Source organism: Lissotriton vulgaris, chromosome 1_1 (assembly GCF_964263255.1).
Source record: "Lissotriton vulgaris chromosome 1_1, aLisVul1.2, whole genome shotgun sequence".
Taxonomy (NCBI): Eukaryota; Metazoa; Chordata; class Amphibia; order Caudata; family Salamandridae; genus Lissotriton; species Lissotriton vulgaris.
In genome coordinates, this window is record NC_141685.1 from 984,253,132 (window position 1) to 984,265,902 (window position 12,771).

Below are 12,771 nucleotides of genomic sequence, written 5' to 3' on the forward strand. Positions count from 1 at the left end.
CTGGGAATCCATATCCACCACGACACTGAGCAGGTAATACGACGTAAATATGGAGTAGCAATATCCCAGTTAGAAACTCGGATTGACTTATGGCTCAAACTTCCACTCTCCATGGCAGGCCGCATTGCCCTGATAAAAATGATAGTTCTCCACAAATTTTTATATTTGTTTCAGAACATACCAATTCCTCTCACCAACAAATTTTTCAGCACTTTGCGTTCTCTGTTGATGAAATTAGTTTGGAGTGCCAAAACTCCCAGAGTAAAGTGGCAGGTGCTCACTCTTGCCTACGACCGGGGCTGCTATGGGGTACTTACATCTTTATTATCTAGCAGCCCAAGCTAGTTTTGCACATAGCTGGTATTATCCCGATGCCAGGATTCCCTATCTTCGCCCAGAATCTGACTTTGTTCTTCCAGACGCCCTTGCCTCGCTGTTGCCAACCGGTATTGATAGGGATCCTCAGGCTATTTGACCAGTATACACCACGAGCTGAACATGGCTAAAACTAAGTAAACATACCCATACAACCCCCTTTTATGCCATTTCCCTCCCTCTGCCAAATACTCGCTTATTACCTATCACTGGCGAGAAATTGGTTCAAAAGACATGTGCCAAATTTAACTTTCATAAGATAGGGGATTTTTTCCCGGGAGGCCATATATTTGATATGGAGGACAGATCCCTGTTTTCGGAGGCCACATTTATGGACCGATTTATATTGGCTAGTTTACGTGCGGTGCTGCGAAATGCATTCCCTGACTACCCACTAGAACCGCCCTCATTCCCCCCGCTCAGTTTAGTGATAGACAGCACTGAGGGATTGCATCTTGTGTTTAGGCTCTACAAAGAATGCTCCGCTGTGATGCCAGTAGATGACACAAGGGTTTGTTTAGCCTGGGAAATAGACCTGGGCAATCCAATCACAGATGAGCAATGGCTGGCGTGTTGTCGGGTCACTGGCATGGTGTTGTTGAATAGTAAACACAGGCTGTTGCATTTTAAATACCTGCGTAGACTCTATACCACACCCGCCAGAACACACTGGATACATCCATCCAGACCACACTCCTGCCAACTCTGCCGATCCCCACAAGCAGACTTTGCACATCTAGCCTGGACCTGCCCGCAGATCCACATCTTCTGGGTAGACGGTCACAAACTCCTTAGCACAATGGTACACATTCCATTGACGCCCCTACCCGAAATAGATTGCTGGGTTACGTGGTGCAGCTCCCCTTGAAGGTTCGTAGATTCGTGGCTATTGCCCTACTCCTGGCTAAAAGAGAGGTTGCGATTTTTTGGGGCAGTAAAAGATCACCAACGACAAAAGGTTGGCTGCAGAGCATGGCAACATGTACGACGAAAAATGATATGTATGCCAACACCATCCCATTAACATCCAGACCCAAAGATATCTGGGGCCCTTTTCGAACCTTCTTGGCCATGCAACAGCAGCCCCAGCCTACACAGCAAAGTCAGGGTAAGGAGCCAACGGGAGTGGGCTGGAGAAACAACATACCTCTGACACAATGGTAACGCCCTTGGAGGTGCGATATGGCATACTGTAGTCAGGGTTACGACTCAGAGGGGTTTGGATGCACTGTATACATCTCCCATAGACGCCAGACTATTCGGCAGGACGACCGAGTTTCACGAAATGTATTTATTGAACTGTGTCATTGATATGCTGTGATATTTTATATGCTGGACGAATTTGAACTACCTTGCCAAATATGTACTTGTTATGTATTACGACTTTGTATGCTGTTTACCATCTGCAAACTTGCTAAATAAAGTTTTTTAAAAAAAAGAATAATGCAATGCGTCACACCCCAATCACGTACTTTGCAATGAAGAAACAATGCAATGCGCACCGCTACAATCATGTACTTTCCAATTAAGGAATAATGCAATGCGTAGCTACAATCATGTACTTTGCAATGAAGAAATAATGCAATGCGGGCCGCTACAATCCTGTACTTGGCAAAGGGGAAATAATGCAATGCGTAGCGCTGCAATCGTGTACTTTGTTATGCAGAAATAATGTCAAGCGTCATAAGACAGTCCAGCAGTTAGCAGCAATATTGGCAATGTGTATTACGACAATCAGCCTCCTCAATAACAGTTGCCCCCCCACACGTATCAAGAATGACATAAAGTACAGTTTCTCACTCTGGCCCCAGTACTGCCACTCCTCTGGTCAGTAGGGGCCCCAATCTGAGCCGAAGCAAAGGCTCACGTTGCTAGAAGGACTGAGAGGCAGAGACAGTGTCTCTCCGAGCCCACACCCCTCCCAGGTAGTGATCCATGTTACCTGGAGGCGCGACCCCACTCTCCTCTCCTCCTTAAGCGAACTGGGTCTTCCATGCAGACCTTTCTCAATGGGCCTCAGCAGCTCGGCCTGGCAGCTCAGCCCCTCTGGGGCTGCCGGTCCATGCCGCGTCCGTTAGGAGGATCTCAGGCGCCGCAGGGCACACGTACCCCATGCCTCTGAGATTACGTTCCTCCGGGTGTACGTTCACCACATCACCTTCCGGGTCTTCTCTGGCACGAAGCTACACACACAACACCGAAGGGACTTCACGTCGACTCTGAGTGCACGTTCACCAGGCCCTGCGGTCTCAGTTGACACCAAGATACGCACACCGTGCTGCAGAGACTCACTTTCTTCCGGTGCACACGATAATCAGCCGATCACCTCCACAGACCCAGGTTGCACCAAAGCACGCCTCCTGTGCACCATGACACGCACCCAGCGCGTCCGAGTCTCACTTCTCCTCCATGTGTCCAAGATCACAGGGCACACCTTCCGAGGGTCTCAAGCTGCCACAACACGTGCCCATCGCGCCGCTTGAAACTTCTTTGGAAACTTTTATGTTCCTGAGTTTCCAAACAGGGAGCCAGCTCACCTCAGGCCCTTGGGGTTACAAGACACAGAACAAAGCACAGTCTCTTTCAAGCAGGGGGACCCAGCACACACAGAAATGAAATGAAATGAAATGAAAAATTGCATTTGTATAGCGCATAACCGCCCTGGGGCCTCGCAGCGCTTACACAACAGCACAGTCACAACAGCCTCTTCCTTAAAACAGCAAACTGCAGACCAGCCAGAAATCACTAAGCAAGGGTTGGTCCTTCCCAGCAGTCTCTCAGGTGTTCCTTCCTTAGCAGAGGTTCCTCTTGACCACAATTTGGGGCTAAGCCTTTTCAGTCTCAATACATTTCTATTCCAACGTTCAGGGGGCTCAGCTCTCATAGTTATACCCCTAACTGTCTTTGAAGTTCATTGTACCCAGGGGTCCCTGACCCCTGCCTAAATCACTTCTGGGTGTCTCCCTCCCAGTGTCACCTTTCTCACTTTGATACTAGGGGTCTGGATCCTTAATCACTCAGAAGGAGATGGGTCATTTGGTTTATAGCACCAGCCCAGGCCTTTTTACCTCCTGGGCTTCTCCTCCCCCTACTCTCCAGATGCAGGGCAGCCTGGTGTCATCTCAACCCCTCCCTAGGTCAAGACCTCTCCCAGCTCCTCTTACCTCTCAGATCCAGACAGTCAATCCACACTCAGCAGAGACACGCAGAAATGCTTAAAGCACAAAACTAAGCCACTTTCTAAAAGAGTGGTTTCTGAACACAAAGTGACAAAACCACTTTCATAGAATGATGTGTTATGACACCGTGAGTTCATATATACTAAACTTCACCTCTCCATTTTAAACTTATTGGAAACTAGGCTAACAAACACAATACTCAGCCTCCCCATTCTGTCCTATGGGCAGGATGGCCTTTCACCAGTGAAAAACAAAATGGAGTGTTTTTCACTGTCAGGACATAGCACACACCTCAGTATATGTTCTGCCTTTTACTTACACTGCACCCTGCGCAAGGGTTACCCAGGACCTACCGCAGGGGTGCCCACTGTGTACGCAAAAGGGAAAGTATGGCCTGACAGTTGTTGCACTTGTCAGGACAACATTCTAACTTAGCAAACTGCGAACAGACCCTACACTGCTGGCCTGAGTTCCCTTCTACGCGCACCTTTGCATTACTAGCCCTGGCACACACAGTGCTAGTAAGGCAAACACACCAATCATGGCCAACCAATTACCATTACACTTTACACAGGGAACACTTGTACTTTGACACTGATCAGCATTGGCAAAGTACCCAAAGCATCTAAATTGGCAACTCTATATCAGGAAAACGGTCTAGGGGGAAAGCGCAAAAAGTTTAGGGAACTTTAGCCCAAAAGGGCCAAGTCCTACAGGTGGGCACATGTTGTGCCCCCCTAAATATATACCATGAAAGGGGGACCACTGTTCCTGCAGCGCCAACCCTTTCATGGCGGGGCTCTGCCATGAAAAGACTGGCAGTCCTGGAACTCAAATTTGCTGAGCTGGACTACACCAGTCTCTGCTCAGCATAATGAGTTGTGGGCTCTTGCACCACCGCCAGGGAATGACTGTTCCCTGGTGCAGCCGACTGTCCACCGCCGATACGACGTACAAAGTCGTAATCTGCAAAACTGTAGACTGCCACTCCCATGCCACTGCGAGTCTGGTGGTCGCAAGACCACCAGACTCATAATCAGGCCCTTAGTTTTTAGGTCTAGTCTAAAGACAACTTTTGATTGACCTTACCTCATGCTTTATCAATAAAATGTAATTAACAATATAGATGTCTCTAAATACACAGTGGGGCTTGAATAAGTCCTCTTCGTCAATTGGTTTGTTCAACACATTTGTGTTTTACTTCCGACCTCCACAGCATATAGCATGGGGTTATGAGTCAGCCCACGTCTGCAATTGGCTCTGTTTCACTTTGAGTGACCATCTCACGTGCCAGTTCCATAATTAGAAGTTCAGTCCTTTTTTGCCAAAGATTTTTCCTTTCTGTTTGCATCGATTTCTACTTTTTTGTCATGCTTGTATTTTTAGGTCTTGCATAGATAGCACATGTGCTGTCTCTTCAAGACATTTTGTTTACGGTTAATGGGCTTGAAGCCCTCCCATTACTTACCATTGGTCGGTTTCAAAGCCACTCTCAATTGCTTGCTTCCTGCTGGTCAGTTCTGTGGTCGGCACTTCCCTCTTCTTGCATGTAACCCTCCCCTAGAGCATGGCCCAAGTACTTGTGTCTTTCCACTGCTCGCACTTTTGGGACCTCATTTATCTTTTTGTTGAGCCACTCTAACAGGTGCATCTTTCCTAGTTGGCTCTGTTGTTTGCTTGGTGATTTAGGCTGTCCAGCTTGACTTAGTCTCTTCCGTGAGCCCTCGCTATCTGTAAACAGGCCTTTACATCTTGTTCATATCTTGTCTCATTTGCTGTGCATTCAAAGATAGAGGTAAAATATCAGGCTTTGGATACCCGATTCATCCGAATGGAACTTGTACGTGAATTAAGATATGAGCATAGGAGCTACAGATAACCAAAGGTATCTATGATATACAGTCGAAAGAACTCATCAAAATGTATAGTGAGAGTGATATGGAGTAATGATATTAAAACAGATTTATACATGACTAGTTACAGAACAGGTTCATTCATCCTGAGGAGAATCCCATTATTTATAAGTGGGTATGAAATGTGTCGACACGATCTCTTGGGAAATAAACCTGCAGAAAAAGGACTAAATAGTGGAAAAAATTGGTAGATTCCCCAGTCCCCAAGAATTATCATGAGCAGGAGACAACTTTTTGAATAAGTGACTCATTGCCTCCGCTGGTTGAATTCATGATTAGATGACTGGTTGAAAAAGTTCTTGTTTTAAAAAATATACACATGAAGTGTCACAAGTATTTGTATTTCTTTGAATTCTTTTCTTTTTTCTTTGACTATTTGTCACAGTAGGTTATGCTATATGTATATAACAGTTTTGAGTGTAAAAAACGGAGACGGTGGCCCGCTTATGATATGTTATGAACTGTATTATTTGTCGAAATGAATAATTATTATTTGGAGTTTTATATAGCGCATAGTTACCCTAGGGCATCCCAGCGCTTGTCCAGGCGCCAACAATTAACAAGAGGCCGGTTCAGCAACGTCAAGCAGGAAACAGATGAGTTTTAAGAAGTTTACAAAACCGAAGAGTGCAAGTGAATAATGGACTATAAGTGAATAAAAACAAAGGCCAAAATAATATATTGGACCCTGCTTTTAGAATCATTTTTTTGTATAGAGACAGCTAGAGCATATTGCTGTTTTACATAATAGAGAGGCTCATTCTAGCTGCCTTTAGGGACCCAACCCCTTTTAATACGTTAAACTTTTAGAAAGTTGACATTTTCCTGGCCAAACTATTTGGTGCTGCAGCCTCTTTCTGAGTCACATGACTGGGTGTAGTTGGCAGTTCGTCTTTGTATATTCCTCCCAGTCATACAATAAAGGGATTAGTTGTGCCTGGATTGGCCATCAATGGCAGAATTGGGGGAGGGCAGTCGGAGCTGGACAAATACCCACTGACAAGTCAATAAGCTGTGCCTTACCTTCATACAAAGGATTTCACACTAGCCGATGGTGCCTAACGTCAGGCTGGAGCCAGCCAGGGCAAGGGGGGGGGGGAGGGGGGCAGGAAATTACAAGCACTTCAAAAGTAGATCTCTAGAAACTTCTCCTACTTCACAGAAGGGACCAAGTATAAAAATAGGACCCTCAGACACACTCTTCAATTCACTTTCTGGCACTGCAAAATGACTCTCAAAGGACCATCTGCTGCTGTGGCCTGCTGTGTACTTCAGAAGACTGCTTTACTGCACCTGGAAGGACTGCCCTGCTGTCTGAAGCCTGCCTTGAGCCCTCAGTGGCCTGTCTGGCTGCTTCAGCCCTGTTCCGCTGTTTAAACCCAGGACTACCACAGTGAATTCAATGGCTAGTTGGCTGGCCACCTGGTCAGAACCTCAAGGACAGAAAAGGTTCCAACAATCTTGAACCTGGTCCTGGACCAAGCTTGGTTGAATCCTGACCCTCAAAGTAGCCTCTGTAGTCCTGGATGCATGGAAGTGGCGCCTAAATAATCAAAACCCAAAACGTCTGATTTAGAACATGTTTGGCTAAATAGTGCTTGGTTTGATCTGAGAACCGAGAGGAGATTGGGACCTACCGGCTCATCCATTTACCCAAGGTGCATTGCCGGTGGGCCTGACTTCACAGCAGCTCCCGCTACTTTCTTCTCTGCAGCAGCAAATCCTGTTCAGCAGCTTCTCCAAGAAAGGGTATCTGGCATTGGGGAACTCTCGTGCGCTACAGCCTGCAGCTTTGCTCCACTTGAGGTTTTTGACTTCCAAAAACAGACTAAGTACGAACATAGAAATCGTCAGCATGACTTGGTCCAGTGCTCCTCAATGGCAATGTTTCCTCCTGGACACCACCTGCAGCCTTGCCCCGCTAAACTTCACATACTCAGATATGTTTGCATCAAACTTCTTCTAAGTCCGAAGGTAAGCACCGACCTGGCCTAATCCACTCCTTGCATCTGATCCGCGCTCCATCATGGTAGTCCATAACTTTCAACTTTGCCCCGGGCTCGTGCAACTAGATGTCTGCGGTTGGCGCTTTGATCTTTTAGGTGCTAGTTTTCAACATAAATTTAAAAAATGCATAACAATCATTCTACTGATTGGATTTTTGTCAATTTGGTTTGAAATCATGTATTATAATGTACTCTTTTAAATTTGTGTGGGATTTTTCTTGTGTTGTGTTTTCACTTTATTACTGCTTTATGCTGCATAAAATACTTTACACGGTTCCTCTTGAGTAAACCCAGAATGCCATTGTGCCAAGCTACCAGAGGGTTAAGCACAGGTTAATTTGCTGACTTTAGTGGTTCACCCTGACAGAGATTGTGGCTGTTGCTTGAGCAGGGTAAACATCCCAGTCAACCAACAATTCAATTTCTCACACTATTCCTTTGTCTTCATAGTCATTATTCCTAGCTGTAGACACTGCAGATAAACAAACGTCTTATCATTCTGTCTTCCGGTGTTACTATTATTGTAGCTTTTGTTATATGTGTTTCCTTTCCAGTTGATTACATTAGAACTTTCAAGCCTTACTGTCAGCATCCACGTTGTAAAGCTTAACATGTAATTTTCGCTGTGCTTTGACCCTGAAACAACCAACCCACTTAACATTCTCTCTAGAAATGCAAAGCAGTATTTTAGGTGTAGCCTCACAATGTCTACCATACCTGAGGATTCTGGGAATTGTAGTTTAGCACAAGACATCATATTTATAAATGCATATTTTCTTTCCAGCGCTTGTGCCCATAACTGAGAGCCTGAGTGAGCAACAGTGACCCAATGGCTGACCTCCTACGCCTCAACATATCTGCAGTTTAATCCTCCACTTCTATTAGCACTGTCAAGACCAGGCACCCAGGTAGCTGAGGCCATAATTGTAAGTCAGCAAAACTCCTCCACAAGTGAGGATGGTCTGGGGCTTTGTCAGCTGGTTGTGGGGCTCTGGGGCCAACAGGAAGTGCAAGATATACAGCTGAAAACCAGCGAGCTCTGGTACTCGGCACAGGGAAGTGTGGGCAAAATCATAGACATAAACATAGGAAAGAAGATAGGTTAAGAGTAAAACCAAAGCTGGAGCCTTGGTAGGGCATGTTGTCTTCAACCAGGAAGAAAGACAATGGGCCTACAACCTGCACTACTTTGTGCCATTGGTAATTGAGAGTATTCGACTGCAGTATAAATGTATCTGTATTAATGTATCTATACATTGTATCACAAAAGAGATGGAGGAATAGAAACCAGCACCCCCAGGAAACAAATGTAGCGAAAAGGGGAAATGAGCAGAGTGGATATATTCCCTCTCCCAGATCTCTCTCTCTCTCCCTCTCTGTCTCTTTCGCTTCCTCTTAAGCTCCTCCCACTGTCCAGCTTGTGCATCGAACTGAGTCTATCAGAGCACACTTTTGGGTCATGGAGCCTCCAGAGTACAGCAACTGCCTCACTTTGCCGCTCCCCCCTGAAACGAGCACAGGAGAAGCTGGCCAAGCAGGTGAGGGGGCGGGAGATTCAGAAGGAAGGAATGGGAGGTTGGGAAGCAGAGTGTGGTCACTCGTGAAGTGCCTGGAAGTGGTCACTGCAGCACCTCAGGGTGGAGATTTTTGTTGACCGAAATTGGTGGTATTTCAATATGGTTGTTCGCATGGGCTTTGGAAAAAGAAGCCGGAGTGATGTGTTATTATTGTAGTTTTGATGTCTTACCCAGTACTCAGTGAAAATATGTCCACATGGACATTGTTCAGTGATAGCATGTGCATCTTATCATTCACTGGCAGTATGTTTGCTTGTGCATTGTACAGTGACAGCAAGATGGTATGTGCTTTGTTGAGTGACGTCATGTTCCCATGCACAATGGTCAGTGACTGCCTGTTTCAATGTGCGTGTTTCTTTGACAACATGTTTACATATGCATTCTTTAGGCACATGGATCTGTGACATCAAGTTCTCGCGTGCATTACTCGGTAACTCCCTATTCTATTGTCCAGTGTCATCAAGTTCACAAGTTCATAATGCAGTGACGACGTGATCACGTGCATTACTTATTTAGTATCATGTGGTCTATACGTGCTTTATTCAGTGACAGCATTCCCATATTTAAGTTAGGAAGTTTTACTAAAGTATTTACTATTGTACAAAACAACCATGTAGAGATATGACGGAATAAGGAAAGTATTGTGAAACATCACGGAACAGCATAACCCGGGGAGTCAAATTTAGGCGGCGAAGGGTGTGATTTCCAGGCCTCTGAAGTGGCCCCTGTAAAAGAGTGCATCTGGGCCTTCAAGTCCCTCAGCCACATTCACAAGGCACTCCACAACACCGGACCAGCATACCTCAACAGACGTCTCACCTTCTACACCCCGAACCGCCAGCTCCTCTCCGCCGATCTCGCTCTCGCCACGTCCGCCACATCCGAAGAGCGACCACCGGCGGCAGATCGTTCTCCCACCTCGCCGCCAAAACCTGGAACACCATCCCCATCCTCCTACGAAAGACCCAGGACCTACTTACCTTCAGGAGACTACTCAAGACCTGGCTATTTGAGCAGTAGCAGCACCTCTCCCCCCAGCGCCTTGAGACCCTCACGGGTCAGTAGTGCGCTTTACAAATGTTATGATTGATTGATTGATTGATTGATTGGTTGGGCAGAAGACTTTTTGAACTGTCAATCACATTTAGGTGCAGGGAGGTCTCTATTGTGGGGTTTGCTGGTTCTCCTGAGCTGATGGGAGGCTCTGGTGGCAGGGGAGCTGTTTTGCTGCATCACTTCTTAGGTGAGGCAGCGTCATTTGTAATTGGCCTCAGCTGTTATAAGAAGCCAGTGCAGGTCACAAAGTATGGTATGGCCGTGGTGAGGCTGAATTTCCTCGAGGCAGCACCCAGTCTGGCCATAGAATGAATGCTTCGATTGCCACAAATAAAGTCTGCGGGACACCTGCAAAGACAATATTCCAGGGCTCTAACCTGGAGACTGCGAGAGCTTCAACAGATATGTTTTCACATAACCTGAAGAAGTGCTTGATGTTTTTCGAGAAATGTAAGTAGACGTTACGGGCTTCACCACTCTGTTGATTTGTGGAATAAGAGTAGGTGTCAAATCAAGAGTTAAGATAAGGGTTTTCACTATTGAAGATATTGTAGAAGAAAAGCCTTCTAGCTTCAGTAAAGTCAGTAGAGAGAGGAAGAAATTATTTGTATAGGATAGTGTAAAGGTGATTAAATCCGTTTTGAAAGGTTGAGTCTACAGAAAATAACCAACTTCCAGCTGTCTAGAAGTCCAGGCATCTACAGACAGTCATGGTATTGATGTTGTTAGGCTTATTTATGTATCTTTCGATTATTGGTGTACATATAAGCCTTTGTTCTCTATGGCCAGACTCAGTGGCTCCAAGAACCGATTGAACATGGCAGGAGCTAAAACTGAACTCGGAGGACACCATAGGAAAGTGCATTTTCTTGTGAGCTTTAATCTCAAGTCTTCTCAGCCTGGTGCTGTTGATAAGAAAGGATAAAAAACAGCTCAAGATCAGACTACAAAAACCAATGTAAAGTCTAAAGAAGTTTGATTCCCCTTGGTATAGTCAACCGTGTCGAGATCCTCTAGCAGAGCAAAAAGTTTGAAAAAGTTGAATCCTTCTTTCTCTAATATTTGTAGTATATCATCCAGCTAGTCGGTTATTTGATAAATTGACAGCCAGCAAGCAGATGTTCTTTGACAATGGCAGTATTTCAAGTATTAGCAGTCTTTTTTTTTTAATGAGAACCCTAATCGGATACCAGTCAGAAGTGACAAAGATAATGCTTTCCAGAATAGAAGTGATTTGTCCAATCTTCAGAGAGTAAGGGGGAATTCATAGGTATATTTTAAATGGGTTGGTTGACTTTAAAGACATTGCCATGCAGATGAACTAGGAAATATGTTTGTGTAGGAGGATAGCTTGTCTCTGCTGATGGGAAAGATAAAGCCCCAGGAGCTCATGTTTTTTTGGTGGAGGTAAGCACACACGTCTATTGTTCAGAGACTGTTCATGTACATTTTTCTGTGACACCTTGTCATTCGCATGTAAATTATATGTGACAGCATATTCATATGTGCATTGTTCAGTTTAAACAAGTTAAATTAAATACAGTTTACATATATTCACATACGCATTGTTTAGTGACCGCACATGCACATGTGCATTGTTGGGTTACACAATGTTCTCATATGTGTTGTTCAGTAACAACATACAGATATGAACTTGTGAGATTATCGGCATTGCACAAGCTGCAATCTGTAGAGTGACAGACTTTTGTAGGGGCATACAAGGAGGGATAGTGGTAAGAAGTGTTGGATTGGGAGAGTAGCTAGCACGTTTATGAAAGTCATGTTGTAATCACAAATTTAAAAACCTAATCTAAAGTAAGAGGGTAGACCTTAATTTGAGGCAGTAGTTGCTGGTGGGGGCCACCAGCACGAATTTTTAGGGACCAGCCCTTGTTTTTCTGCATCAGATATTGACAGAGAACAAGAGAGAAAAAAGCACATAATGGTGTAAGAAGAAGGAAGAGAAAGACGGAAAAATAGACTTACAGATTAAAGGCAGGATAACCGCCGCCTTAATGAGCGCCTTAATACAGCGACCGCTTATAAGGAGGCTGTTATCCCACTAGGAATTATGAATATTGATTGAGGTAACTTATTCCTCTGCCCATTTATACGACTTTTGGTGCATTAAGTAGACCTGATGCTGAGTTGGAGGTAGACTTTCGCCGATTGGTTACATATTTCTCCAGCATGCAAATTGCCTGATGATAATGACTACAGAGTCCTTTTGTTTGATCTACAGAGCCCTGAAGAAGTTCTCGTGGCTTCTTGCCATATCAAACGAAACACGTTGGCTGCCTGTTTCTGAAATCTCATTTGGATTTGAAAATAAAGGACTGAAAGGAAATATAAAAGAAGACTGAAAAGTTTCTTTGTTCAAGTGCACTGCTCTTTAAGAAATATAGTTTTTGAATCTGTGACCAGTGACACCGAAAGGCAACAGGTGCTTAGAAGTGTGCACCAACCATTACTTTAATATGACTACAGCACAGTCGAGAGGTGCTTTTCTATAAGTCTGTTGCCTAAAGGTTTCTTTGGATTCCTTCCTTGATTATGTCATATATTTAGCTATTCTAAATACCTTCTCAGCTCTGCCGTTTTTTTAGACATGTATCCTGTAGTGTGCCTCAAAGATCTCAACCACTTTACTTCTATGTTAAATCCG

At 44.9% G+C, this 12,771-nt stretch overlaps 1 protein-coding gene across 4 annotated transcripts in view; it reads left to right on the plus strand.

Annotated features, from left to right (window-relative positions):
* Positions 1-8,896: 8,896 nt before the first annotated feature.
* Positions 8,897-12,771, plus strand: part of LOC147748347 (C-type lectin domain family 4 member G-like) — a 109,867-nt gene continuing 105,992 nt past the window's right edge. For all 4 annotated transcript variants that reach the window (XM_086936417.1, XM_086936418.1, XM_086936419.1 and 1 more), the window contains exon 1: positions 8,897-9,011. In XM_086936417.1, coding sequence (XP_086792543.1) covers positions 8,933-9,011 — 79 coding nt within the window. In that variant the 5' untranslated portion in view covers positions 8,897-8,932. The remainder of the gene's footprint in view (positions 9,012-12,771) is intronic.